At 44.8% G+C, this 27,185-nt stretch overlaps 2 protein-coding genes across 3 annotated transcripts in view; one reads left to right on the forward strand and one right to left on the reverse strand.

Annotated features, from left to right (window-relative positions):
- Fermt2 (fermitin family member 2) overlaps window positions 1-12,196 on the forward strand; it is a gene marked incomplete at its 5' end in the record, with an annotated part of 41,507 nt that extends 29,311 nt beyond the window's left edge. Inside the window, 10 exons of the mRNA XM_005376773.2 lie at window positions 112-246; window positions 998-1,047; window positions 2,222-2,346; window positions 5,627-5,733; window positions 5,878-6,099; window positions 7,957-7,980; window positions 8,500-8,520; window positions 9,099-9,223; window positions 9,725-9,866; window positions 10,960-12,196. Of these exons, the coding sequence (XP_005376830.2) occupies window positions 112-246; window positions 998-1,047; window positions 2,222-2,346; window positions 5,627-5,733; window positions 5,878-6,099; window positions 7,957-7,980; window positions 8,500-8,520; window positions 9,099-9,223; window positions 9,725-9,866; window positions 10,960-11,133 (1,125 nt within the window). The remainder of the gene's footprint in view (window positions 1-111; window positions 247-997; window positions 1,048-2,221; window positions 2,347-5,626; window positions 5,734-5,877; window positions 6,100-7,956; window positions 7,981-8,499; window positions 8,521-9,098; window positions 9,224-9,724; window positions 9,867-10,959) is intronic.
- Window positions 12,197-19,550: 7,354 nt separating this feature from the next.
- On the reverse strand, window positions 19,551-21,856 carry LOC102008193. Of its 2 annotated transcripts, none has more exons than XM_005376775.2 (2): window positions 20,762-21,856; window positions 19,551-20,165 (listed from the first exon to the last, which is right to left on the reverse strand). In XM_005376775.2, the coding sequence occupies exons 1-2, from the start codon at window positions 21,249-21,251 to the stop codon at window positions 19,951-19,953; spliced, it is 705 nt and encodes a 234-aa protein (XP_005376832.1). In that variant the 5' UTR covers window positions 21,252-21,856; the 3' UTR covers window positions 19,551-19,950. The 2 variants fall into 2 exon arrangements, with proteins under 2 accessions (XP_005376832.1, XP_005376831.1); XM_005376774.2 differs by having other exon boundaries at window positions 20,755-21,856.
- Window positions 21,857-27,185: the final 5,329 nt, after the last annotated feature.

The following is a 27,185-nucleotide window of genomic DNA, read 5'->3' on the forward strand; positions in this document are numbered from 1 at the left end:
ATTTTTTCATGTTAGGTAATAAAAGCATTCATGTTAGTAATACTGAGGCATGCCATATTTTAAAGTTTGCAGTTAGGCCCATCATTTCAATAAAATCATTTCTGGTTTCAGTATCATATCAATAAGCTGTCGATCATGACATCAGAGAATCACCTAAACAACAGTGACAAAGATGTTGATGAAGTTGATGCTGCCCTTTCAGACCTGGAGATCACTTTGGAAGGGGGTAAAACATCAACAATCCTGGTAGGATGAATCCTTTCACGTATGCTTACCTTTTTGTGGATTTCAATTGGCAGAAAGCATTTTGAGGGTAGAAAAAAATATTTACTGCCTTAGATTAAAAAGGTGTAGATTTTCCAGGAACTTCAGGGAAGTTTTGTTTTTGTGGTGCTAGATCAACCCGGGGACTCACAAGTGTGCTGTACTCCTGAACTACAGCCCAATCCCAGGAAGTTTTAAAGAGCAATATTGTGCATAGTCAGCTCACTAAAGACATATCTTCTGGTACTCCGCACATTCTTTTACAACAGTGGGGAGTATTTTTGCAGAAGAAAACTTAAATGTCAGGTCATCATAAAAATGCACTCATTGATCTGCTTTTTTATTACAAAGAGAAGAGGGCAACAGTGTTACACTAACTTTTAAATGCTCTTTTAAAGCTAAAGAATTAGGTAAGGTTAAAGAAACACTTTTCTCAGGGCTGTTATGATTCACAACAGTTTTAGCTGTACTTACAAGTAGTATATTCTTTCGGGTTGTGTAAATTGTCATTTGGTTCAAATTCTTACTATCTGTGCTGTTTGAAAGTGGCCTTTGTGACAGAATAACAGTGTTTTGTCCATGTGGCCATATAATGTGATTGTATCTTTTACATCTTTATCATACGTATTTTACTTAATTCTCTTTGTTAAATAAGCTAAGTCTTGATATCGGCTAGCAAACATTAGGAAGAATTTCTTTAAAAATACAAAACGTGATTTAACTCTCTCCTTAGGGTGACATTACATCCATTCCTGAACTTGCTGACTATATTAAAGTTTTCAAGTAAGTGTAAAACGGGGCGGGAGTCCAAATATTAATGAAAATGTGTCAGTATTATAGTCATTCACATTATTTAAATTTATAGTAAGTTAAGTTGGACTAGTATATATTTATGAAAAGATTAACCAATTAGATCAATAATAAACTATGAGAGAAAATGACCATGTTTACCAAGCCATGTTTACCAGTTAAAATCACAGTAGTCATTGTTTTATCTGATAAGCATTCTTTAAAAAAAGAAAATTGTGAGACCTGGATTGCTTCACAGAGACGCCGAAACACAGCAGTGTGGTGACACAGCCCCTGTGGGCCTCAGTTAAACCACACAGGGTGACCCGCCACTGCCCATGCTTTTTCCTAGTTTAGAACTTGAAACTGTGCTCATTTGTTCATGGAACATTTTTTATAAGGTCCCAGTATATCTATCCAGACTTTTAAATGGTCAAAACCCAGTATATCCCACAGAATCAGGAGAACTGGGCATTAAGAGTCAAGGGAAAGAAGAAAGGAAGTGATATAGAGTATACTTTCATCTCCTATATAAAACTATTATAGTATAAACCAGTTACTTCAGCTGAATATAAAACAGCTAAAAATATGTAACATTTCTGAGGTGAGAGCAAGATTTCAAACGCCACTTCACCTTCTCTCTTTATGCACCTTTGTTAAATAGCTACACCTTCATGGCTGCTCTGACATCTTCTGTGCTTGACACTGGAGGAACAGATTAGTGTGGCTTTTCGAATGTGTCCCTGAGACCATTGCCCTTCCTTCGCTCCCAGGCTTGCTGGGAGCACTTGCTTCAGTTCGTAGTGGCGGCAGAAGCCGCTCTGCAGACCCCGGGGACCTGCACGTCCTTATGGAGTCTGGAGACCAGCCATGGATGGAGACTTTATCTTTCTTGTCCTCACCTTTCCAGTGAGCTGCTAGTGACAAGATGGCTTTGAGAAGTATGGGTTCCTCCCCCTCTAGTGGCTCAAGGCTGTGTGACCATTCCAGGAGGTTGAGAAGCCAGGGCGCATCCAATACCGGCAGGTGGCCTGTTAGACACCAAAGGAACTGTTTTCCACATGTGGGGAACTTGGCCACAGACCTCTGCCTCACACTTGACCACTGAAATACAGCATTGAGAGTTACTTCAAAGTGTTTTTTCCTCTTAATTGTATTTGATACTTAGGCCCAAAAAGCTGACTTTAAAAGGCTACAAGCAGTATTGGTGCACTTTCAAAGATACGTCTATTTCCTGCTATAAGAGCAAAGAAGAGTCCGGTGGCACCCCTGCTCATCAGATGAACCTTCGAGGTGAGGAAGCCCGGATGACGGGGGTGGGGGGTGGGGGTGTCCATCTGACAGGAAGTGAACGTCACGGGGTGGGGGAATACGCTTCTTTATTCTTCGGGGTGCTTTTCTTAATGTTTAGATGTGTTTTGATCCTTTTCTGTTGGGGATATTCAGTTCCTTATCAGTCATTTGTTGTAATCTCTGTGCACAAACCTGACCTAAAGTATATCCTGTTCTCACTTTTCAAGTTAATTTTTATCTTCAGCACTGAGGACATTCAGGGTTTCCTCATTCTGTGATTTGATTAGAACTTCTAAACTTCGTCAGTCCTGTGAGTTGAGCTTTGGGGTCTGTGCTGTTACTTGTAACTTGCAGCTTTCTTCTTGGCTCTGGGGGACGAGCTCACATCTACTGTTCGGTGTAGAGCTTAGGTGTGTCTTCTGGCCATGTCCTAACTGTCACTGTCACAGCCTTCACCTTCTCCCGGTGTGACTGAGAGCTGAGGCTGGTGCGGAAGTAGTAAATGTGTGCGCTTTCTCACTCCGTCTCTGGGGTCCTCTCCAAGGACCACTTTTCCTGTACATCACACCAGGAACACTAGACTACAAACCAGATGGTCAGGATCCCACTGGGCCTCGGTGTCTTCCTCTGAAAAATGAGAGTATTGGACCATCATAAAGCTCCTTTAGAGACCTGAGATACACAGTTTCAAAAGTTCAGTTCAAGCCCTGAGGGGCTCTGGCTTTCTCTTTCTTGGTGTGTGACCTCTTCCCCCGGGTCCTCTCACTGCTGTGACATCATCAGCCAGAAGGGCCGCACCAGAGCACAGCTGATGGCGCATCGCGCCCTGGGGTCTCCACAGTTGCGTGCTGAACAAACCTTTCCTCACAGTTTTTAAAACAAACCAAAGTTCAGTTCCCTTTGTGCTCATTAAACTTCTGTGCTGTGGGCTCTCAGGCACTGGCGGCGTGAGAAAGAGCAGTCCTGTCCTCAGTGTGCTTAGAACGTGTGTGTGGGAGACAGAGTTGCAGCTCGGGCCCTGGACTGGGTGTAGCTCGGGGTTGGATACTCACCTAGCATGCGTAAGGCCCTGGATTTAATCCTCAGCACGGCAAAAAATAATTGTTACAATTTGGGTAATAAATTAGACCTGAAAAAGTACTTCTAAAGGAGCAAGGAACTGAGAGTACTGCTCACACCTCGGAGGGGTGGGGAGACATCCTGGGAGAACCATATCTGAGTTAAGATCTGAAGAGAGGACTGAGGTGGAGCTTATTGTCAGCGTGCGGCATGCATGCATGAGGCCCTGGATTGGGTCCCCGGCGCCACACACGCTCACACACACACACACAATCCAGAGAAACTCAGGTCTGTGGAGGAAACAGAGGAGTTGATAAAAAGGCTTGTAGGCAGAAAATGCTGTGGAAGATGCATACAGAAAAGATTTAGCAACTGCAATGGGGTTCATGCTGCTGGAGCACAGGGCTTAGGGAAGGAGGGTGGATGCTGCCCTAAACTATTGAATCTGATTCATGCTAACATGAGAGCGAATTAGCTGATTAAAGATGGTGAGGTTTGTCTTGTGCTGGGGATTGATCCCAGGACCTTGGGCCTGCTAATAAGCAGGAGCTCTACCTGAGCTACACCCTAAGCTCTGAAGTTGTTGTGGTTGTGGTTTTTTTTTTAACTGAGAGCCATGTACCATAACACAGAAATGACTGGATCCGTATTTAGAACAACCATGGTGTGAAGGAGTAATTTCAGGACAGTGATAGTGATCCAAATTGCGGTAAATGAAAGCTGAGTATTGCTCAGTGGTAGATCCCCCTGGCTGGCACACACAAGGCCCTGGGTTCAATCTCCAGGACCACAAAAAAAAGGATTAATTGACAGGGAAGCGGAAATGAGGAGGGGGCAAATTCAGCAGATGCTGAGGGGGATCGACCAGCAAGACTGGCTGACTAATTTGGAGGAGGCGGGGGAAGACACATATTTCTGGCTTCCATAATCAAGTGGGTAGAGTGATACTGAGATTGGTATAGAGAAGAAGGAATTGAGTTTGGGGGATAAATGAGTTTAATTTGGGCATATTTTAAATTTGTGGGTTGTCTTACTTGGAACCCGTGTAGACCGTTGGAATAGGAGAAGAGATACATGCTACAGGTATCAGTGTAGCTGCAATTAGAATTAGTGGTGAACAGTCTGAGAAGAGACAGCTAAGAATGGAACCGTACGGAACACCCAGGTATAAGGGACCAGGCAAGGAGAGGAGCTTGCTTAGAACACAAGCAGCAGCAACAAAGCCTAGGAACTGCATGGAAGTGAGATGCAGTGGGAGCTGGGTTGAAGGGAGAGGTGGAGAACCCTGGGGCGTGCGGAGGTCACAGGATGGAGTCTCTGAAGGAATCTGCAGACAAGTAGGGTTTGCATTTATGTTTCAGGGGTTATGACCAGCTTGGAGGCGGCTTGGCATGAAGACGGAGGGGAGCCCACCACTCACTCTGACTCTCCCTTCTTAGTTTTTTTGGGACTTTAAGAGAGACCTGATTATTTCAGGATTATGTACACTAAACCCTCTGGAATAACTAGTGGTAGTTGGATAAAAGATTGTGTGTCTTCACACTTTTGTTTCAACTTGGCTGGTTAAACAATTACCGTACAATTTTCTCTTCAAAGATTCTTTTATAGAATCTTTGTAAAGATTCTATGAAAAGACTTATAGACCAAGGTATTTACATGGAGTATTTTAGGAAGAAAATGGGGGGAAAAAAATCCCCCAATTCATACAGGAGTAGCTTCTAGAGAGAATAGAGATTCCCCTTTTTCTCAGTTGTTCTGTGTCTTCTCTGATGCCTTACATACGTTCATGTGGAGGAGGAACAGTTGACAATTTTAACACTTATTTTTTCTGAATATACTGTTACTTCACGCTTTATACTCCGTGCCAAGGAAAATTGCTCCAGCACAAAGAACAAGGTAACCAGCATCGAAGATGATCCTGTGACGTGAATTTAAACCCAGCCTGTGCGCACCCCTTAGGGAGCTCCTGCGTAGAGCTGCCCTCCCACGCCCACTGCTTACCACCCCTGATTATTTGGGTTTGTGTAGCCGATAAGGATGTGTTATCTCCGAAGGCTTACCTGTGTCACAGGTGTATGTTACCTTCTGTAGGAGCTGCATCCCTAAAATGTTGTAGCAAAATTCAGCATGTTAAAACCCTACAAAATGAAGCTATTGCATTGGCTTGGGATTTCTGACAAGTTAAATTTAAGTACTTTAGTAATAAAATTCTTTATTACAGGATGTGAAGTTACCCCAGATGTGAACATTTCAGGCCAAAAGTTTAACATTAAGCTCCTGATTCCAGTTGCAGAGGGCATGAATGAAATCTGGCTTCGTTGTGACAGCGTAAGTTTTCCAGCTAAAAGTAAATCTGATCTTTCTATACGAAGTCAGTCAGCCAGCCGTCCTTGTATCTTACCCCAAGAAGCCCCTCCACCGTCACACCGGCAGCCCCAGGTGACTTCTTACCTCCCTGTTTGCTTTCACTAGGAAAAACAGTACGCGCACTGGATGGCAGCCTGCAGATTAGCCTCCAAGGGCAAGACCATGGCCGACAGTTCTTACAATTTAGAAGTTCAGAATATCCTCTCCTTTCTGAAAATGCAGCATTTAAACCCAGATCCTCAGTTAATACCGGAGCAGATCACCACTGATATAAATCCTGAATGTTTGGTGTCTCCTCGGTACCTAAAAAAGTACAAGAACAAGCAGGTATTTCTTTACTTTCTTCAATCTACTGCTTTCTGCTGATTTGTTTTATTGTTGTGTATATAACCTTAAAATTTTGTTTCCTCTGTTAAAAGTTTGAATTTCATATCATCTGTTTAGACTGTAATTAGGAAGTACATAGATGTTAGTCAGCTTGAGTTGGCTATTTAAAAATCTTCATCATGTCACTAGGAGAGATAAGAGGGAGGAAGAGTTGGGAGCACATTTACTCTAAACAGCTTGAGGAAGTCATTCTCTTGACAGGATGTTCTTTTAAATATTTCTGGGAATTGAAGGTGGTCTTAATGCTTTGTGTTCCTTAATTCATTCAGTTTTATTCCTTATGTAATTAAGAAAATGTGATAAAAGTACAGTCAGCATTTCCCAACAGAATTCCTAAAACCTATTCTCGCTGATGAAATGGATTTTTCGGGCTTTGAAAATAAACTTTATAAGGGTAGAAACAGTCTGTGCTCCTACTAACATTAACAGTTAGAACCTAACCAAGATTTTGCATACTGTTACAGAGTTCAGTAAACTTTCATTGAAATTCAGTGCTTTTGGTGTTTACTTTGTTTAGAATTCCTTTTCGGGAAATTAGTACCATAAAAGGTTTGCTATTTAGGAAAGTAGTCCCTCATTACAGCATGGAAGTTCCTGCGCAGGGGAATTTGACTCGGGATAGCCCCGGATTCTCGCCACCCAGCAGCACGCCATAAAAGGAAGTAACTTCAGTTTGGGCAGGGGAGCAGGGAAGACCTTTAGAGTAAATACTTCATTTTTACCTAGTTTTGTTTTTATCTTTATTAAGGAGTATATGATTTTAAAACATTACGAAAGGCTCCAGTTAAGCGTGCAGAACACAGGTACAATGTTCATTATACGCATCTGACATCTGTTAGCTGGGAACGTTCAGAAGTTGTAATCAGTACGTGTGAGTCTTTTAAGTTTCAGAGGTCCTGTAAGCTACATGGAAACTGTTTATCTCCCAGTCATAGCATGTGGGAGTAGGAAGGAATGGAGGAAATGCTGTCCTGGGAGCTTTGTGGAATGCAGATTGTTAAATTAAACAGGGAAAGTGAATCACGTAGTAATTGCATTTCTTATTCTCAAGTCATTTCATTTAAGATTTATAAGCAACTTTGTTTCTAAAAGTGAATTCATTTGCCGTAAAAGGCATTATATAATTTCAGATCTGAGCAGTTTTATGGTTTCAATATCAGGTATCAGGAAATAATTTCTCTCCCTGAGTTCCCGAATGGATTGTCAAGAGAAAATTTCCCTGAGGACACAGACAGAGCTCCGAGTGTGTAACTGACCGAAGGCAGCGTGTGGTCCATGCGAGGGCTCCTCCTCGGACTCTGTCTTCTGTGTTGGCGTCATGCCAAGGGTACATCCCTCTGTAGTCCTTCCTCTGACTGGATGGCCAGGTTGTTCCTAGAAGGCAGGACATGTCTTACTGCCTGGCACCCAGGAGGTGCTGATAAGCAGTTGAGTTGCTCCCGTGTGTGAGCAGTGTGCCCTCATGGCACACACGCTCAGGGCCTGTGAACCGGGTCCCTGGGTGTAGGCTGCGTGCCACGGGTTGTCCCTCCCTGTTGGGGCATAAACGCATGGGTTTCCTTTTGAGTCCGTCCCTGAAACCTTAATCTACTTTAGTTCCCCCAAATTATACTTGCATTAAGTTACCTGAACGTGCTGTGAACATGTTTGCATGAATATGACTCAAACTGAATTTTGTACTTTTAAAGGGTTGTTGCGTGTGTTTATCTCCTTTAATACAAGCTGAAATGGGCTGATACATTAGTTCATGGCTAAGTCCTAGTGTAGCGTACGGCATGTCTTTATTTTCCCTTCCAGGAAAAAGGATGCAAAAAGCACATGGTAATTGAAGGGTTTGCATTCCTTGTGTAAATGAAGAACATGTGAGCACTGTTCACATGCTGTCAGCCTCTGTGAAAAGCAGTGCATGTATGCTGTTTGACTAAATGTGAGAAGATTTTAAAGGCTTTTGAGTATTAGTTTATATTTGCTACTAAAATAATTAGCTTTATTCTAACCAGTAAGAACTGGTACACAAGAAGTGGAGAAAAGTGTCTGCTCTTTATGTTTTCCTCCTAAAATTTCTACCATTAATTTATAGCAGTATTTAAATTAACATTCTAAACCGGGCAGTGTTTCTCATTACTCTAAATGGAAAGTAATTGCTGCTGCTTCATTTTCATTTTCATTCTTGCATTCACTTTGCCTGGTTTCCACCTAAAGTAGTTTTTGCATGGTTTTGGCTGGAGTTTCGGTTTGCAGGTTGCCACAGCTTTTGCTTTGCTTCATTGCCATTTTTTCTGATTGCCTCTTTTTTTTTCTCTCCGCTTCCTTTTTCTTTCCTCGCATTGCCATCTACAGCCAGGCTATATAAGAGATTTGGTAAGTTCTCCATCTTCGCCACAAGAAAAGAAGACATAAACTGAAAAGTTAGAAGCCATAGCTGCAGCCTTCCCCCCCGTGGAAGTAATAATCCCAAAGTAAATCTAATTAAAATGTTTTAAATTTTTCCCGGTGATTGATTGATTTAGACGTTTCTAAAAATGACGGTGATTTGAAGTACTTTAAAGCTGCTAACAGATATTCCTACTGGAGATTTGATTTCCAGATGCTCATCCAGCCACATCTTCCTACTAAATTTAAACACACCGTATATGCAGAGATGGGAATATACTGCTTTATAACAGAAAGGCATGGCTCAAGTATGGCAGTTTTTTTAGGTACTCCTAATAGTATATTTTTGTTTCTTGATACATGAAAACTAAAATTAACATATATTTTTGAAAAATAAAATACATATTGATTAAATTCACCAATGTAATCTGAGATCATTTCTCATTCCAACTCCTGGGATACATGGTTTTGTGGTAGAGCACGTAATTCGGTCTTTTGTTGTTTTACCTCTTGGTTGTACCATGAAAGAGTAATGTGCAGTGGTAAAGGCGGTGCTTACTGTTCAGATAACAGCAAGAATCCTGGAGGCCCACCAGAACGTGGCTCAGATGAGTCTGATCGAAGCCAAGATGAGGTTCATTCAAGCTTGGCAGTCGCTGCCCGAGTTTGGCATCACACACTTCATCGCGAGGTCAGTGGCCCTGGGAGGAGTAAGCCTTTTGTAACCCTTGAGTTGTGTTTTCACTTCACTTAGGAATGAAACATTCAAACCACAGCTAGGTGTCTGCACACAACCTACTTTAAGTAAAATTTAAAGAATATTGGAATTTATATTCTGTACACTTAACTTTTACGTTTAGAACTCAAAAAGGGTACATTTCTATTTTTACTTATGTAAGAATCGTACTTGTGTCTGGTATCGTGTGTAGTACCAGCACTGTGGGAGACTGAGGCAGGAGGATCACAAGTCCAAGTCCACCCTGGGCAACTTAGCAAGACCTTGTCTCAAAACAGTAAAAGGCTGGGCATGTGTACAGTTCAGCGCACGGGTCCTGGGTTCAGTCCTCAGTACCACACACACAAAAAAATCAGTTTCCGCACTGTCTGTGTCAGGGTTAGAGAGAACTTAACAACAGACCAGTGTATTTCCTTCGAAACATGTTTTTAGGTGTTTGAGTTTTCAATCATACAGGTTCCAGGGGGGCAAAAAAGAAGAGCTGATTGGAATTGCGTACAACAGACTCATCCGGATGGACGCCGGCACGGGGGACGCCGTGAAGACCTGGAGGTTCAGCAACATGAAGCAGTGGAACGTCAACTGGGAGATCAAAATGGTGAGCGGGCCGGGCCGCCTTCGCCCTGCCCCGAGGCGTTCGTTAGAAACAAGGCTTTGTGAGAGCTACGGGGTATCTTCACCATCGCTGCTCCAAGTACAGACCGTTTGTGATTCATTGCTCCCTTCGCCCGCGCGCTTCCTGGCTGTGGTGTGCGCACATGCCGACTTGCTGGGAATGCCGCCTGGTCTTTTGTAACAGCAGCCTCTGTGCACTGAGCGTGCGCGCTGTGCGGGCGTGGTACCATTTTACCACATTTGTGCCCTCTCGCAGCCTCGCCACAGCCTTGTGGGTGGACAGGTGCCCCGTGTGTACGTTACAGCCGGGACATTTGTCCCTGCCCGTGTGCAGCGGCAGAATCGGCGTTCACACCGAGACCATTCAGAGCTCTAACCCTTGCAGCGTTCGTGCGGCCCCCACCCCCGGCCTTGAGCTGCCTGCATTTTAAGCAGGGTATTTTACTAATAACTCATTGGATTTAAGGTCACAGTGTATCGTTTCTGAGGAGAAGTCATACTCCTGGCCATGTGTGGTGGGACACCCCTGGAATCCCAGCGCCTCAGGAGGCTGTGACAGGAGGATTGAAAATTGAAACCAGCCTGGGCAATTTAGCAAGCTTTGTCTTAAAATAAAAAAACCAGGGATGTAGCTCAATGTTAGAGCATCCCTGAATTCAATGTCTAATGGGGGTGGGGGGAGACAGCACAGTTTTTAAAATACTCAAACATGATACCTAAAGGTTAAGTATTGGAGCAAATATTAAATAAAACACAGGAAGTAGGTTTTCTCCCAGGACTCGGAGAGAGACAGCCTCATTAATTTAATCACCAGAGACCACTTGGGAACTTAATGACCTAAAACCCTTGCGTTCTGTCTTCCTTTCCAGAACTCAGAAAAGAATGGGGGGAAAGGCACATAAACTTCCCTGCTCTTTCAGACTTAGAAGCATTGTTACTCTCCCATTTTAAAAGAGCAGTAATTATCTGAGGACTGACAAATACCTTGTGACAGGGCCGGCCTTAGCCGGTGCACAGCCGTGCCGGGAACCAGCCCGCTGGCGCGTCACTGGCCGAACTCTTCTTCTTTGCTCTAGGTCACGGTGGAGTTCGCAGATGAAGTCCGGTTGTCCTTCATTTGCACCGAAGTGGACTGCAAAGTGGTTCATGAGTTCATTGGCGGCTACATATTTCTCTCAACACGCGCAAAAGACCAGAACGAGAGTTTAGATGAGGAGATGTTCTACAAACTGACCAGCGGTTGGGTGTGATGAGAAGTACTGTGTCATGAAACCCCACGGCCATAACAATATTTAACTTCAAAGCTGTTGTTATATGCTGCTTAATAAAGTAAGCTTGAAATTATCATTTTATCATGAAAACCTTCTTTGCCTTACCAGACCGGTTACTATGTGCACTAACTCGCACGAATCCTAACTCGCTATCCTGATACGTGGACTCTTGAACATGGCACGCGTCCCTTGGGCCATGAGTTGAACCGAAAGAGCGGACAGATCAGGAATAGACCATCACTGATGTAAGCTAGCCAAACCGTAAGAAACAAGCCATTGACTCTAAAGTTATCCAGGGCTTAACCTGTATGAAGTCTATTTATCATGTTTAATGCATGTGTTTTAATGTACGTTTAATTTGACGTCCTGTTTTAAATATCCTACTTCTGGTAGCCATTTAACTCCCCCAGTATAAAATCGGGCCTGCAAAAGATGCCTGATATTTAATAATGTCATTGTTTGAAGGAAAATGCTGTTAGTCTGTTACACTTGGTTTTTGTCTCTGAGTAAGCATGTGTGTATACTGTCTCGTGTTTTTGTTTTTACACCATAATGTATTACAACACTTCTAGTATTCACCAGCATATTCACTGTCTGCCTAAAATATGCAACTTATGCTTACAATATGAAGTAAAGGTCTATGAAGTATGCATTTTGTGTAACTAATGTACAAACACAAATTTTATAAAATTGTACAGTTTTTTAAAGCTATTCACAACTAGAAAATGGCTTAAATGTAGCATCCTTGCATTTAATTGAATGCTTTTAAGAGATATAATTAATATGCAGTTTTAATATGTGCTAAATTAAAAATGACTTCCTTCTGGCTGTGATTTGCCACAGTGTCCTTAACTCCCAACGCCTGGACTGGCCGTGTCTGTCTGCCACGCTGTTACAATCCGCATTGGTGCTAGTCGGGAAATTCCTAGCTCACACAGCCCGAGGGGCCGGGAGGAGTGGGTACCAGTGTTGTCCGATAATCCATGGTTTAAAGACTGTATAAATGCATTTATTTTAAATAAAAGCAAAACCTTTTATTTAATGTTTCTTGTTGTGCTCGTCTTTACTCTTTCCGCAGCATTAGCTGCGGAGGCAAACCTCGGCCTTTTGGAAAGGCCTTGCCTCTGTCTCCAGAGTCGCCAGTGATGCTTTGGTGCTTTGTCTCGGAGGCAGGTGCTCTCACTTAGGCTGAGAACCCTTCATTGCTCTAATGCTAAGTGACTGTAACATCTATGAGAAATGTAGTCAGAAGCTGAAGTTGACCCAAGCAGAACTTGTTTTAAATAGAAAAGTAATTCTTGGTCCAAAATCTCTGGGTAGTTAGCCCCGGCATCCCTGGGCGTTCCCCTTTACCTTGCCCTTCATCAAGCCGGAGCCTGTTCATGTTCCCCTCATGCACCCTTGCGTCCCCCTCTTGTTGCTGCCAACACCTCGGTCACTCTGTGCTGTGCGGTTGGGCTGTGGGCGCCTCTTAAAGCAAAACGGATCCCTTCCTGCAGGCCACGTTATAACGGGCCTTGCCCCAAAATACAGGAACTCCTCCCACTTAAATGCTCAGATCCCATCCTCCCTGTGTAGTCACTTGCGTGTTTGAGGCCGTGGCTCCGAGAACCCTTGGTAGGCCCGCAGCCCCGGCACGGAAGCCGCTGCCTGCCACCCTGCCTCCCACACCGCAGCGCTGAAGATGACTCAAGCCCCGGCAGAGCGCCGGCTGTGGCTCTGCTCAGAGGCCTGTGGACTGGAGCTCCGTGCTCTGGCCAGACGGGCCTTGTGTTCTCAGACTCGCGGCTCCATGCTGTGCCCCAGCGCTGCCTGTCTTCCCCCTGGGACCGGCTCAGTGCCTGCCTACCCAAGTCTGCCTCGCGGTTGAGAAATCCTAGGGCTCGCGTTCTTCCGTAATGCACCCCCTTCCTCTGCACTGCCGGTCATAACGGAGCCGGAGCAGGAATAGAGACCCAGGGCCCGTGGAGATCCAGAGGTGCTAACGGCCACCCGGGCATGAGCCCCGGGGAGCGCTATCACCAGTGGCGGGCCTGGACTTCCCGCTCTGGATTCAGGTTCAAGTGGACACGCAGGCCCTGGGCCGGGATGCCAGCCACACCCCTTCCGGCTGAGTCAGCAGGGCCAAGACCTGCCGGGAGCTGTGACGGAGTCAGGCGGTCACCTCCACTCAGTCCAAGTTACTTGCTACGCAGCCCTGAACGCCAAACGTCAGGGAGCTGCAGACCTGAACTTCACGAAAGACAAGCCACTTGTAGTTCTTAACCCTTTATTCTTACACAAGTCCCCAAGGCAACAACAGGGCAGGCTGTACTTTCCTCACTCCGGATACTGAGGTTTTTAGCGCTCTTCTATAGAAAAGTCTTAGTAAGCTTTTTAATCAGTTATCAACGGGTAACTGTAGTAGGATTAGGTCAGCCGGGGTTTCTGACGTGTAGTTTATCCAGGAAAATACACAGGGCCAAGCACAATGTTGGAAGTCCTCTGCACTGTGGCCGTATTGAATAGAATGGTTCCTCGGTAAACTGAAGGTGTTTTTAACTCAACTTCAGTGTTCTGAGTGCCTCGTCATCCTGTGCATTTCCTATCTTAGCCCTTTTATCATGAAGGCTGACAAGTGATGCTGCTTTTAGATTAGTCACCTAAAATATGGTAACATCTTCACCATTTTGATAGCTCAGAAAACATGAGAAAAGCTGGGTGCAGTGGTACACACCTGTAACCCCAAGTACTCGGGAGACTGAGGCACATGCAACGCCCAGCTGAGTAACGCAGCAAGCCCCTCTTTCTTTTTTCTTTTTTTCTTTTTTTTTGAGACGGGCTTTCACTTGTAGTTCAAACTGGCTTCAAACTCCTCAGCCTCCCAAGTGCTGGGATGACAGGCATGTGCCACCACACCCAGCGCCAGCCCCTGTTTTAAAGTAAGATTTAAAAATAAGTAAGGGTTGGGGTTGTAGGTCGATGGCAGAGTGCTTGCCGGGGGTATGCGGCACCCTGGTTAACCCCCAGTACCGAAGGCAAGGGTGGCAGAGCTCTCCGAGCGCTCCTGAGCTCACATCGCTCTGGCGCGCTGTTGTCACCGAGCGATTGCCTTTCCTGAGTGCATAACCTGCCAGCTGCCAGCTCTGCTCTGGTATACTCCAGAGTCACACGCACTGATTCAAAACTCGTGTCACCTCCAAAGCACTTTCCAACTACTGCGGTCACCCCCGTCAGCTACGTGGTTAAGAAAGGCAGGACGAGGTTCGATGCGGGTGTGGACCTGACGCACGGTGCGGCAGTGAGTTCCCGGTTCCGGTCTGCACAGGCGCGTGCAGGAAGAAGGCATTTAGCGGAGAGCCTGGTGCTCTGTCTTTATCTGAACTGCTGTGGTTTGGCAGCTGAAGACTTGGGGGAGGTGGCGGAGACAAGCGGCCGGAAATGGGAAACTGCAATCTGGGTAAGGAGAATGAGACTCTCAGGGTGGATCGCAGAGCCGTCCAGAACAGGAAACAGAGCAGCCGAAGAGCATTATCTGGTGCCCTTATTTCCCGCTGTGCTGACTGCTCTCGTTCTCTTGCTTACTTAATAAACAACTCCGCTTCCCAGGCTTGGATGTGTACATTACCACTCCCTCTTCCCACAGCAGTTCGCAGCGGACCCACTCGCAGCTGAGTTGCCTTTTTGATATTCGGGCATGGTCCTGCACATTACTAAAAATTCCGAGCACTTAAAATAATTCGAGACCATTAGTTCATGAGATCTAATTATAGTCTCCTGTGGCTTCACTGGCCAGCATTATTTGTATTACTGCGCAGGGAAGTGGTCCAAGCTCAACGTTAATTAAATCTGTGATTAAAAACAGCACAAGCAACCTGGTTTGAAATCAGATCTGTATTAATATGGCTTATAGATACCACGCAGTAAAGAAGAAAACATCGTTTCTGAGCATAAAATTCTCATCTCTTAAGTTCTGTGAACTTTAAAAGACCAAGTAAAATTCAACAGAAGAACTCTTACGTTTGCTGATCAAAATATCTAAACAGCCTTGTTTCTGTCTTGCCTAGTTATAAATTCAGTTCTCTCTTAGAAAAACTGTTCAGAAAAACAGGACAGAAAACATTCCCAAAGAGCAACAGGTGAGAGTACCCACCTCATCAAATAAACGTAAACTGAAAAAAACCACACTGGGACGGATACACAGCCGTAGTCCACAGAGAGGCCAGAAACGTGGGCTCCATCTCCAGACACTGGTTTCTGAGAGCAGGGGATGCAGATCACCCCGAAACATGAGGATTTCCCAGCGAACGGTGCTGGTGATGTCCAGGAACCAAGAATTTGTACCACCCGCTCATATCAGTATGTAGTAAGTAGTCCAATTCCAAATGCATTCAAGACTGCAATGTGAACAGCAAAACTACAAAACTTTTTAAACATGACAGCGTTTCCACAGACACTGGGGAAAGATTTCGTGTAAGACAAAAATAGAACCCAATTACACTGAAATGAGAATTATAAAAATACTATAGGGTGAAAGGCCAATCAAAATCGAGAGAAGATATTTGTAAAACACATGGACAGAGGATTAGTATCCAGAGAATAAACCCACATGGGTCAAAAGAAAAATGGAGAAGACCCGAAAGTAGGCATTTCACAAAAGCCAAAATGTCCATAACTCTATAAAAAGCTGTTCAACTTCAGTATTGTAGGAAATGGGAATTTTTTTTTTTAATTTGCTAGTGGGAGTCTAAATTGGAACGGAACACTTCGGGAAACATTTTGGCATCATCTGGGGTGGTGGATTGACAACTGGTGTTCAACTTGTAACACCCAGCTGAACTGAGTCAGCACGGTGCTGGGTGTGGGAGGCCCACCTGAGGACTGTTGCTGGCAGCCAAGAGGCTGAACTGTAGAAGTTTAGAGGCTGTTAGGGAAGCTGTTGAGAGGCTGTTGGGAGCTGTTGGTTTTCCTGGGGCTGCTGCTGGTTCTCTTGGAGGACCTTGTCATGCTGGCTTTCCCGATGAACTCAGCTGTTCTCATTGGAGGAGGAGCTGGGTACCTCGTTGTTGCTGAGAATGGCTTCAGTTCACCTTGGGGGAGCTCTTATCCTCACTTTGAGCATCGCTTCCTGGCTCCAGAGGGAAAGACGGTGCACAGCTCAGTCTCCTGGAGAAGCTGGTCTTGTTGGCTTTCCTGAGGGGAACTTGGCTGTTCTGATCATCAGAGAGCTCAGGACCTTGCTGTTGCTGAGGACGGCTGTGGTACTTTTCAGGGGAGCGCCGGTCCTTACTTTGAGCACTGCTTCCTGGCTCCCATTCAGATCCCTCAGCCTGCTGGCACAGATCCTTCATCCCGCTGGCACAGACTTTCTAGCTTCCACCACTGACCTTTGGGCCTTCCCAGCGCAGATCCATGATACAGGCCTGCATGAGACGTTGTGGGCTCTAGGCCTCCAGCTGGATTTGGAGGAAGCATTGTTATGGGCTCTAGGTCTTCAGCTGGACTCATGCAGGACATTTCTCTGGGATCCAGGCCCTCTGCTGGATTCTTTGGTCTTTAGTGTATAGACAGATTTCCTGCACACTCTTTTTGTATATGATTTTTTGGGAGACTGTTATAAATAATCTTATAAAATATACGTCCTGTATTATACTGTTCCCCTTGCAAAACCCCAAACTACAACATCTGGTAAACTAAAGATGTACCAGGGCCCACAATCACACTGCTCGGGTAGACACCTAACCCTGGAGGAACTCGTGCCCATGCTCACCGGGACACAAGCACAAGAATTTGAAGAGCCAGGGACACACAACAGCAAGAACGCAGTGTATTACTCAGTTTACAAGAGCTCGCAGGGCTGGAACAAGGCTCCTCAAAAGACTGCACATGTTCTGAATCAGATTTAATGCGGACACAAATTTACAAGATAAGCCTACAGTGCCACCCACAGAGTCAGATGAAGAAGAGTGCAGGAGATCTGTCCGTGTACTAGAGATCCGAAGGATCCAGCTGAAGGCCTGGAGCCCACAGCATTGTCCCATACGGAAGCCGAAGGATCCAAGATGAAAGACCTAGCGATCTGCACCGAGAGGTGGGAGGGTGGGCGCTCCTTGGAAGCTGGAGTCTGCACCTGCAGTCGGAAAGGTGAGGGCCGGGAGCTGAAGACTGCACCGAAAGCTAGGATAGGATGCCCAAGGCAAAGGTGAGGACCGGAGCTCCTCCCAGGAAAATCAGCTGAAGTCCATCCCTCCTGTTCTCCTTTTATACCATTCTAACCAACATTTACAGAAGCTGGTCCTCACCTTGAGCATCGCTTCCTGGCTCCCGTTCAGATCCCTCAGCCCGCTGGCACAGACTTCCTAGATTCCACCACTGACCTTTGGGCCTTCCCAGCACAGATCCGTGAAACAGGCCCGCATGAGACACCAAGCCTCTTAAATGGCGTCTTCCACACCCAGGGCCATGCCACCTCAGGCATTCCCCACTCAAGTTGACCATTAATCAGTTAGCCACCAAACCCAGAAATGAATGTCTGAAACGGGATGATAAATTGTATCCCACTCCTAAAATGGAATCAAAACAGCAGTGAATCAATTCCACTGCAGAACAGATGCCTGAATCTCAACCTAAGATAAACCAAAAACGCTCACTGCAGAGGACACACGGTGTGATTAAGCTTTTAAAATGTGTGAGATCTTTAACACGAAAATAATGAAGGTGTACACAGGCTTTACTGAAGACTAAAAGCGGCATTTTTTGGAGACAGAGCGTTGGCGAGTCTGAGTGACACCGCGGCCTCTTGCCCGTGGGTCCTGACAGCGGCCACTCGGCACCTTGATGCTGGGTCCGGACAGGTCAAGCGAGTCGCTAATTAGCGGCCTGTCCAGCTGTCCTGCCTTAGGAATGGGGCTCATGAACCCGCAGTCAGGCGTCCCGTCTCGTCTCGGTGCAGCCAGCTGCACTTGCCTCATGCTCGAGAGCTCTGCCTCTGTCCTGTAAACGTCACAAGAAAACTTCTATCGGCTCCAGTAGAAAATTGACTCTTAAACTCAAAGCCCTGCTCAGGGTACAAATCACAGCCTTGTGACTCATAGGTCACTGTGAAAATGTCAACAAAAATCTTACAAAACCAGCCCAGCCATAGCCAAGGAGCCCAGGAATCTGACACCTTCTCTTGCAGCCTGGATTAGTGTCAAAGGTGGCCCCCTTACTTGAGTCTCAGACTTCTGAAAATGCTAATTTTCTTAAATACAGATTCTGAAGATGATGATAATCCTCAGAGTACTTCACACACTCGTGAGCTAGAAGAGCTTCATAAATACATGAACTTCAGGGCTGGGGATTTAGCTCAGCGGCAAAAGCGCCTGCCTAGCAAGCGCAAGGTCGTGAGTTCGGTTCCCGGTACTGGAGAAAAACCAAAAAAAATAAAAAATAAAAAAAATAAATACATGAACTTCAAGTCAGCAGAACAGGCAAGACATGCAAATCATTGCTATACAGCAGGAAAATCTGGAAAAGACCTAGAATCTCTGAGTTTAAAATCTCCCTGGCTCATATACAAAGTACCGCACACACACACACACACACAAAAGGAGTGATTCCAGGTGGGTGAAAAAATTGTTTTTCAGTACAACTAGTTTAGGACAGCTTCAGTGAGAATGGAAAACACACAGCACAGACCAAACAAGACATCCGTAAGGTTTTTCTACAAGGACAGATTTTGAATGAAAAGCCGTAAGTTTTATCATTTGTCGGGGAGATTTGTACCGAAGATGGGGACAAAGGAAGCCTTTTCAAAACAGCCCCAACAGGGAAGAAATTTACCCAAATTAAAGAACGGAAGACCATTACAAGTCATCTCTGTCATTTAGATGTGACTTTTCTTTTTTGGGGCAGCGAGTGTTGAGTTGGCCTCACTAGTAGCCCAGGCTGGCCTTGAACCTGCAGTGATCCTCCCGCCTTAGCCTCCAGGGCGGGCTCTTGGCTTTTATTTCTAAACCTCATACCCAAGAAATAACTTTGTACAATGCGACTCCATGGAATATCTGTACTGCCCCTAATCCGGGCATTCTCAGAAGAAGGCTGCTTGTCTGGACTGCACTGCGGCTTCTGATTGGGCTTCCCTCCCTCTCTGTGAGGCGAGGGCCAGCCAGCAGGCAGCAGCAGGGAGACTTCCTTTCCTACAGATTCTGCTGAAAGTAGCCACTTCAGGAGGAGTAACCGCCTTCTACGACTCCTTAGCCGGAAGCGGGGACAGAGCTCCATCCTGTGCTATAGATGGAGGCTGCCCTTGTGAACGTGACCTCCTTCACATGCTCAGAATTCTTCCTATGAAGCTCTCTAAAGAGCGGCCTGGACAGATGTTTTCCTTAATCCTCACTGACAGATGGTTCAGAAAATCTGTGGAATGCACAACCTCTAGAGTTTTTGTTTATTCAGGGTTTTGTTTTGTTTTAGGCAAACAACATGAATTTGACAGTGTTTTCTGTAGTCCCACAAACTTGGGATCAAATTATACTGCTTTAGAAACCAAAATTATTTCTAACCCCGTCATTTTCTGTTACAAGCCCTGCTGTTGTTTCCTACTCTGCAGTCCGCCAGGCAACTGTTTTCAAGGAGGGGATGGATAACAACGAATTGTGCGGAACATCACACTCGGGTGCCGTCTCCGAGGAAGAGGTCACAAGTCACGGGAGGCCAGTCGGGCAGTTTGGCTCCAAGAGATCTCAGCAGAGACCAGCCCTCAGCCGGCCTGGGCCCCGAGGAGACCCAGGACTGGGACAGCTGCTGCTTGCTTTGCAAAGAGAAGAACTTTGCTCACACAGCTGAAGACCCAAGTAGGTTCCTGGAGCTGACGTCGGGAAGAGAAAGGCAGAAGCTGCGATCTTCCAATACATCCACTTCTGCGCATGTGCAGACGGCAGAGACGACCAGGCCAGCAGCGCAGGGCCGAGGGGCTGGCTGTTCTCGGAAAGCTCCTGGGAGGCAGCCCCGGGAAGGGTGACATGTGCCACATGGCCGCTCATGACGACCTGCGAGGGAGGACGGGGCGACAAGCATTCAGGAGGCAGAGCGAGAGCGAGGCCACAGTGACCCAGGGAAGCTGGCGGCCTGGGGGACACAGCGGGACTGCAGGACGGGGGAGAGGGCGGGAAGCAAGGCTCCAGCTCTGAGAGATCCAAACCCGACCCGGGAAGGGCAACCGCCCTTCTGTGGGAAACCTCCTGTGGGTAAGCATCTGTGGAAACCTCAAGGAGCGATTTTAAAAACGAAAAGCAAGCGGTTAAAATCCTCAGAGAATCCTGGGGAGTACGTGGTACGTGCTCGAGTTACCCGAGTGGAGCTAAATTTAGCCAGCTGTTTTTGCAGCGCAGATGGGAAAAGCAGAATGCGAGGGAGATAAGCCTCTCCCAGTCACCCGAGGAACGCGCGCACCAAGCGCCAGCTCTTCCCTGCAAGCGTTGAAAATGCTTGCGCTGTTAAAAGCAGAGCGAAGAAATATAAACGTCAAGAAGCAGAGGCGAAACGAAGATGCGGAAGGAAGAGAAGAGGCGGTGGAAGCTTCCGTCGCAGGAGGTCGGCAGCAGCGTGGGAATCTGCACGCGGCAGGGTGTGCGGGACCTCAGACCCCGGCAGATGCGCCCGCGCTGCTCCTGGGAGACAGGATGAGCTCGGTGCAGCGAGCGGCCGGCGAGGATCTGGGAAGACCGCGGCCGCAGAGGATCCCCAAAGCCAGCCCTTTCCAGCAAGTTCCTGGTGGGTCTCCGGAGGGAACGCGACACCAGAAACCGCAGCTGGGTAGCGCAGGGCCAAGAGCCCCGCGGAGCCTCCGCGGCCCACAGGGTCGTGACGTGCGGCGCGGCTCCTCTGGTGACCCTCCCGAGGCATCCCCAGGTATTCGCGGTCCACAGAGGGACGGCCCCACCCTGGGAGCGCACATGCGTCCCGGCTGAGCAGGCTGGCACAGCGCGGCAGCTCGAGGCAAACTCCCCGAACGCAGGAAGGGACGCCTTCCAGCCACATTGGCCTTTACACTGTGAAAACCTCAGGCGAAAGTTGCTTATGAAAGAAACTCTGGACTGTGGCCGTAGCTCCGTTGTAGACCATTTGCCTAGCATGACCTAAGGCCCAGGGTTCAATCCCCAACACCACAAAAATAAATAAAAGATCGTAAGGGAGTCCGGGCTTGAAATCGAATATGGTTATATACTTGGTTTGTTTTTTTTTTTTTTTTTTTATTAGCCTGCTGAGAATTTTTTTCTGCTATTTTTAAGCATAAAAATTTAGCCTTCATTCCCTACAACTAGCTGTTTTGAAGTCGGGAAATGGAGCCAACTTAAACACTGGCTGGATCAAAACAAGGCGGAGACAGGTGCTCTCCAAAGAAAAAGCAAATAAGTTCACATTTAAAACCAAACAAACAAGGGGGAAAAAAATCAGGATTGCCTGTATTATTCTTTTATGTGTTTTATGTCAGGAATGTGAAGACAGTCTTGTCATGGAGATAAAGTTGTTAATTCTCAATTTAAATTCCCAATTTAAAGCAGCATTAAGGACATTTTACAGCAAGGAGTGTATACATAAAAAAAAAGAGAAAGATTTCAAATAAACAAACCAAAGATTACATCTCAAGAACTTGGGAAAGCAAGAACAAACTAAACCTAAAATTGAAGGAAATGACAAAGATCAGAGGAAAAATGAACAAAATAGAAACTAAAACAGTAGAAAATATCAGTGAAACAAAGAGTTGGCTCTTTGAAAAGATAAGATAAAATTGACAAACCTTTTGCTAAACTAACCAGAGATGGGAGGAAAGAGAAAGACAGGGATGGGGGGAGGGGGGCACAAATAAATAAGACTAAAGGTGAAAAAGGAGACATTACAACTGACACCACAGAAATACAAAGGATTATTATGGATTGGTTGTGATGAAAAGCTATGCTAACAAATTGGAAAACCTAAAAGGAATGGAAACATTTCTGGATTCATGTGATCTATCAAAATTGAACCATGAGGACATTTTAAAAACCTGAATAGACCAATAATAAGTAATGATATTGAATCAGAATAAAAAGTCTCCTGATAAAGCAAAGGTCTGGGACTGGATGGATTCACTGTTGAATTTTACCATACTTTTAAAGAAGAGCTAATGTCGGTTCTTCTCAAGGTATTCCACAGAACTGAAAGGCAGGGGGCCCTTCCAAATTCATTCTCTGAGGCCCTCAGCCCTATTGCCAAAACCAGGCAAGGACACACAGAAACGAAGGCAGGCAGGCAGACAGACAGGAAGGAAGGAAGACAGGCAGGAAGGAAAATGAGACAGAGGAAGAGGGGAGAGAGGGAGGAAGGAAGAGAAAGAAAAAATAAAATCACAAACTGATATTCCTGATAAGCATATATGCAAACATCTCAACGAAATACTAGCAAACTGAATTTAACAATACATCAAAAAGATCATATACAATGGTCAAGTTAGTTTAACCCCAGGGAGACAAGGATGGCTCAACACATGCAAATAAACAGACGTAATACATCACATCCACAGAGAAAAAGGGTTAAAAATCATGGTATCATCTCAATTAATACAGAATAAGTATTTGATAAAATTCAACATCCTCTCAGGATAAAATCCTGAACAGTTTAGGTACAGAAGGATTATACTTCAACAAGGTAAAAGTTATGTAAGAAAAACCCACAATGAACATCAGACTGAATGGGGAAAACTAAAAGTATTTTCTCTAGGATTAGATTTAAGACAGGGTGTTCACTCTTGCTGCACTAGAAATTTCCCTCAGAGTAATTAAGCAAGGGAAAGAAATAAAGGATGTACAACTAGGAACAGGAAAGTCAAATTACCACTGTTTGCAGATGACATTATTCTACATATAGAAAAGCCTAAAAACTACACCAAAAGGCCATTAGAGCTGCTAAATGAATTCAGTATAGTAGCAAAATACAAAAATCAACATATGAAAACCAGTAGCTTTTTTATATGGCAATAATAAATTTGCTAAGAAAGAAACCATGAAAAAAAAAAAGAAACCATGAAACAATCTCATTTATGATAACTATAAATAAATAAATAGAATACATTAACCAAGTAATTAAGATACCTCCGCAAAAAAATAGAAAATGCTGAAAATAACAAATTGAGGACACACACGCAAATGAAAAGACCTCCCATGTTCATGGATTGGAATAATTAAATTGTTGTTAAATTTCCATACTACCCAAAGCAATAGGACTATTCAATAAAAATACCAATGACACTCCTCACAGAACTGGTTAAAACAACCCTAAAATTTAGATGGGAGCACAAAAGACCTCAAATGGCCAAATCAGTCTTAAGCAAAAAGAACAGATCAAGAGCTAGCCATTGTAGTGTACTCTGGGAGGCTGAGCCAAGAGGACTCCAAGTTTAAGCCCAGCCTGGACAACTTAGTGAGACCCTGTCTCAAAATTTAAAATTTTGGAAAGGCTAGGAATGTACTTCAGTGTGAAGGCCCTGGTATCAGTCCCCAGGAATATACATACACACAAAGTGAGAAGTATCACAATTCCTGAGTTCAAGACACACTATAAAAATCACAGTAACCAAAACAGCATGGTATTGGCAGGAAAACAGGTACATAGACCAATGCAACAGGTTAGAGATCCCAGGAATGAACCCATACATCTACAGTCAACTGGTGCTCATCAAAGGCAATAATACAAACAGTGGAGATTGGATAGCCCCGTCAATACATGTTGCCAAAAAAACTGGATATCCACATGTTGAAGAGTTAAACTTGACCCCTCTCTCATCTGTATAAAAATCAACTCAAAATGGATCAAAGACCTAAATGTAAGACCTGGAACTCTGAAACTACTAGAAGAAAATATGAGGGAAACACTTAAGACATTGGTACAGGCAATGATTTTCTGAATAGGACCCCAAAAGCACAGGAAACAAGAGAAAATAACTAGGAAACGGGATTACATCAAACTAAAAAGCTCCCACACAGCAAAGGAAACAATCACCAGAGGGAAGAGACAGCCTCCAAAATGGGAGAAAACATATGCCCACTCTACATCTGATAGGGTTAATATCCAGAATGTATAAGAAACTCTAAAATTTTGACAAAAATCCCCAAATAATCCAGTTTTCAAATGGACAAATGACCTGGACAGACATTTCTCAAAAGAGGAAATACAAGTGCCCAACAATTATATGGAAAATTACCCGATACCATCAGGAAAACACAGAGCAAAACCACAATGAGATACCATCTCAGCCCCGGCTAGACTAGACGTTATCTAAAACATGCTAATGAGAATGTGGAACAAAAAGGAACTCTTACTCATTGTTGGTAGGCATTTGAATTGGTACAGCTTATGAAGACAGCAGAGAGGTTCCTCAAAATACTAGAACTCCCGCTACCTCACTTCTGGGTGTGTACCCAAAAAAAATGAGGTCAGCTACCAGAGAAATACCCGCTGCATGCCCGCGTTTAGTGTGGGACTTTTCTCAATAACGTAGATATGGCGCCAGCCTTGGTGTCCATCAACAGATGAACGAATAAAGGAAAAATGTTCTATATACCCAGGGGCCTACTATTCAGCCAGAAGCAAAAATAAAATCCTGTCGTTTCCATCAAAATAAATAGAACTGGAGGGCACTATGTTAAGTGAAATAAGTCAGACACAGAAACACAACCCCTGTATGTTGTCTTTCATATGTGGAAGCGGAAAAACCCCCAGGTGAAAGTGGAACAGGGATGAACAGACGTTGGGAAGGGTATCGTGCTGGGGAGGGGAGAGTCGTGGGAGGGGGCGGTTGGGTTTTATCAGCACACACTGTGCACGTGTACGAAAATATTACACGGAACCCCATTATATGTACAACTGATATGTGTTCATATAAATATTTTTCAATATATTTTTTCAAGTTGATCTCTGCCACCCTTTCCTTCCACTAATGACAAATGAAAACTTACTAAGCAAGCAGCTCATTGACGGACTTTGGAAAGCACTTTAATGGCATTTAATCTCATTTAAACCCTGCAAAGCCCAACAAGAGACTGAGGTGAAGTCATTGAATTGTCTCAAAGTCATGTAGCTAATAAATGGCACCAAAGCTGATCTTAAATACTGTGATCTGCTCCCTTAATGGACAGCTAAATATTGCTCAGAAAAAGTACAGCAATTAATTCAATCTATAATCTACCCAATTTTTTTCTTTTATTTTAAAGAGTAAAAGAAGGATAACATAATAATAGGGGGACTTACCAAATTACAGACAAAGTGGTAGGAAATTATCAATGGTTATTGTTTCACATACTGTTATCTACAAGATAGTTTCTCAAGAAAACAAATAGACAAATAATAGTGAGTTACAGACAAAAGAGGTAGGAGATTATCAATAGTTGTTGTACTATACTTTGGTATCTTCAGTAGCTTCTAAAGAAAATAAATAGAGCTATACATGAGTGACCTATTAAATAATCATTAACTTTTCTCAGTGGTTATTGTAGGAAACACATAATGATAGACATGCATCCATTTACGAAATAAGATAGGAACAATACAAACATTTCAGAGTTATGGATAGATTAGTAGGAAAATATCAATGGCTGCTGTAATACATGGTGGTATCTTTGAAGTGGTTTCTCAGGAAGACAGAGATATGCAAGAAGGATCTAACAAGTAGTTACAGCTGAAGGGTTGTCAAAAATCAAGTGAGCCATCTGGGGCAAAACCATTTTTTGTAGCGTTTTCTCTCCAGCCTCCCATCGCATTGGGACCCCACAACCAGTTAGTGTCCTCTCCCCAACTGTCAGCACAGGCAGTGGGAATCCTGCTGCAGACTTCTCCAGAGCTCCACCACAGCCTGTACTGTCAGGGGAAGAATGGCGTCCAGGGAGTCTCCACAGGTACTGTGCAAGGTCCTCCGGGTTTAGAGCTTCCAAGCGGCTCTCATGACCCCAGTCCACAGGACCTCTGACTCTTCAGGCTTAGTCTGCATTTTCATGTTCTCTGAGTCCTTGTTCAGCAGCTGCTCCTCCGCTGACTCTGGACCTTTCTGGTTCTCAATGGCAGGAGCAAGAGTGACCCGTTGTATGGCATGCATTCCCAGGGGGTTCTTCATGTTTGAATGATTCACACACGTCCATGGGTGGGCCTCTGCAGCTGGTGCATGGTGGCCCAATTGTGTCATTGTTTCTCTGTGTCATGGTAGTTCTCAATTGAGCAGCGCAGGCCAGCCTGAGGGCCAGCGGGCAACAGCGCTCGCCGCATGGCTCCTCCTGCGCCGGAGGCCCTCTTTCCGGGTGCCTACGAGGCAGGGAGCGAGCACTCCCTGCCAGAATCCACCCAATTTTTAAAATGTTATAAGTCCTTATTTATGTATTTATGTATTTATTTATTTATTTTTGTCTTTTTGAGACAAAGGGTCTTTGAGACAGGGCGTCACTATGCACTTCAGGCTGGACTTGAGCTCACTTTGTAGCCCAGGCTGGTCTTGAACTCACAACAATCCTCCTGCCTCAGCCTTCTGAGTGCTGGGATTACAGGCGTGTGCCACTACACCCAGCTATAAGTGCTTTTAAAATCATTATATTATGGAAAATTCAATATATGCAAAGTAAAATAGCATAGAACCCTTGTGTGCCTATCACACAATTTTATTTCAATATCCAGCTACTCTTGCTCCATCTCTACCTCTATGTAACCCTTCATTCTACTTTTTGCAGCTTTTTTTAGTTAAAACACACACACACACACACACACTAAAATAGATCAAATTTAGCACAGCTTGACAGATGGCTGTGTGTGTAACCCACACCCCTCTCAGAACTCAGACCCCAGAAAGTGGCCCCATATCCCTTCTATTCTTTCCTCGCCACCCCAAGAGGAACCACTCTGAGGTTATTTTCCACTGCCTCTTTTTTTCACTTTTAGAATTTATATTATTGGAATCATGCAGTATGTATGCTTGTGCCTGACTTCTTTTGCTTAGCATGTTCTTTTCCTTTTCTTTTCTATTTTCTCTCCCTTTTTTTTTTTTTTTTTTT

This window comes from Chinchilla lanigera, unplaced genomic scaffold, assembly GCF_000276665.1.
Source record: "Chinchilla lanigera isolate Chin_1 unplaced genomic scaffold, ChiLan1.0 scaffold00008, whole genome shotgun sequence".
NCBI lineage: Eukaryota > Metazoa > Chordata > Mammalia > Rodentia > Chinchillidae > Chinchilla > Chinchilla lanigera.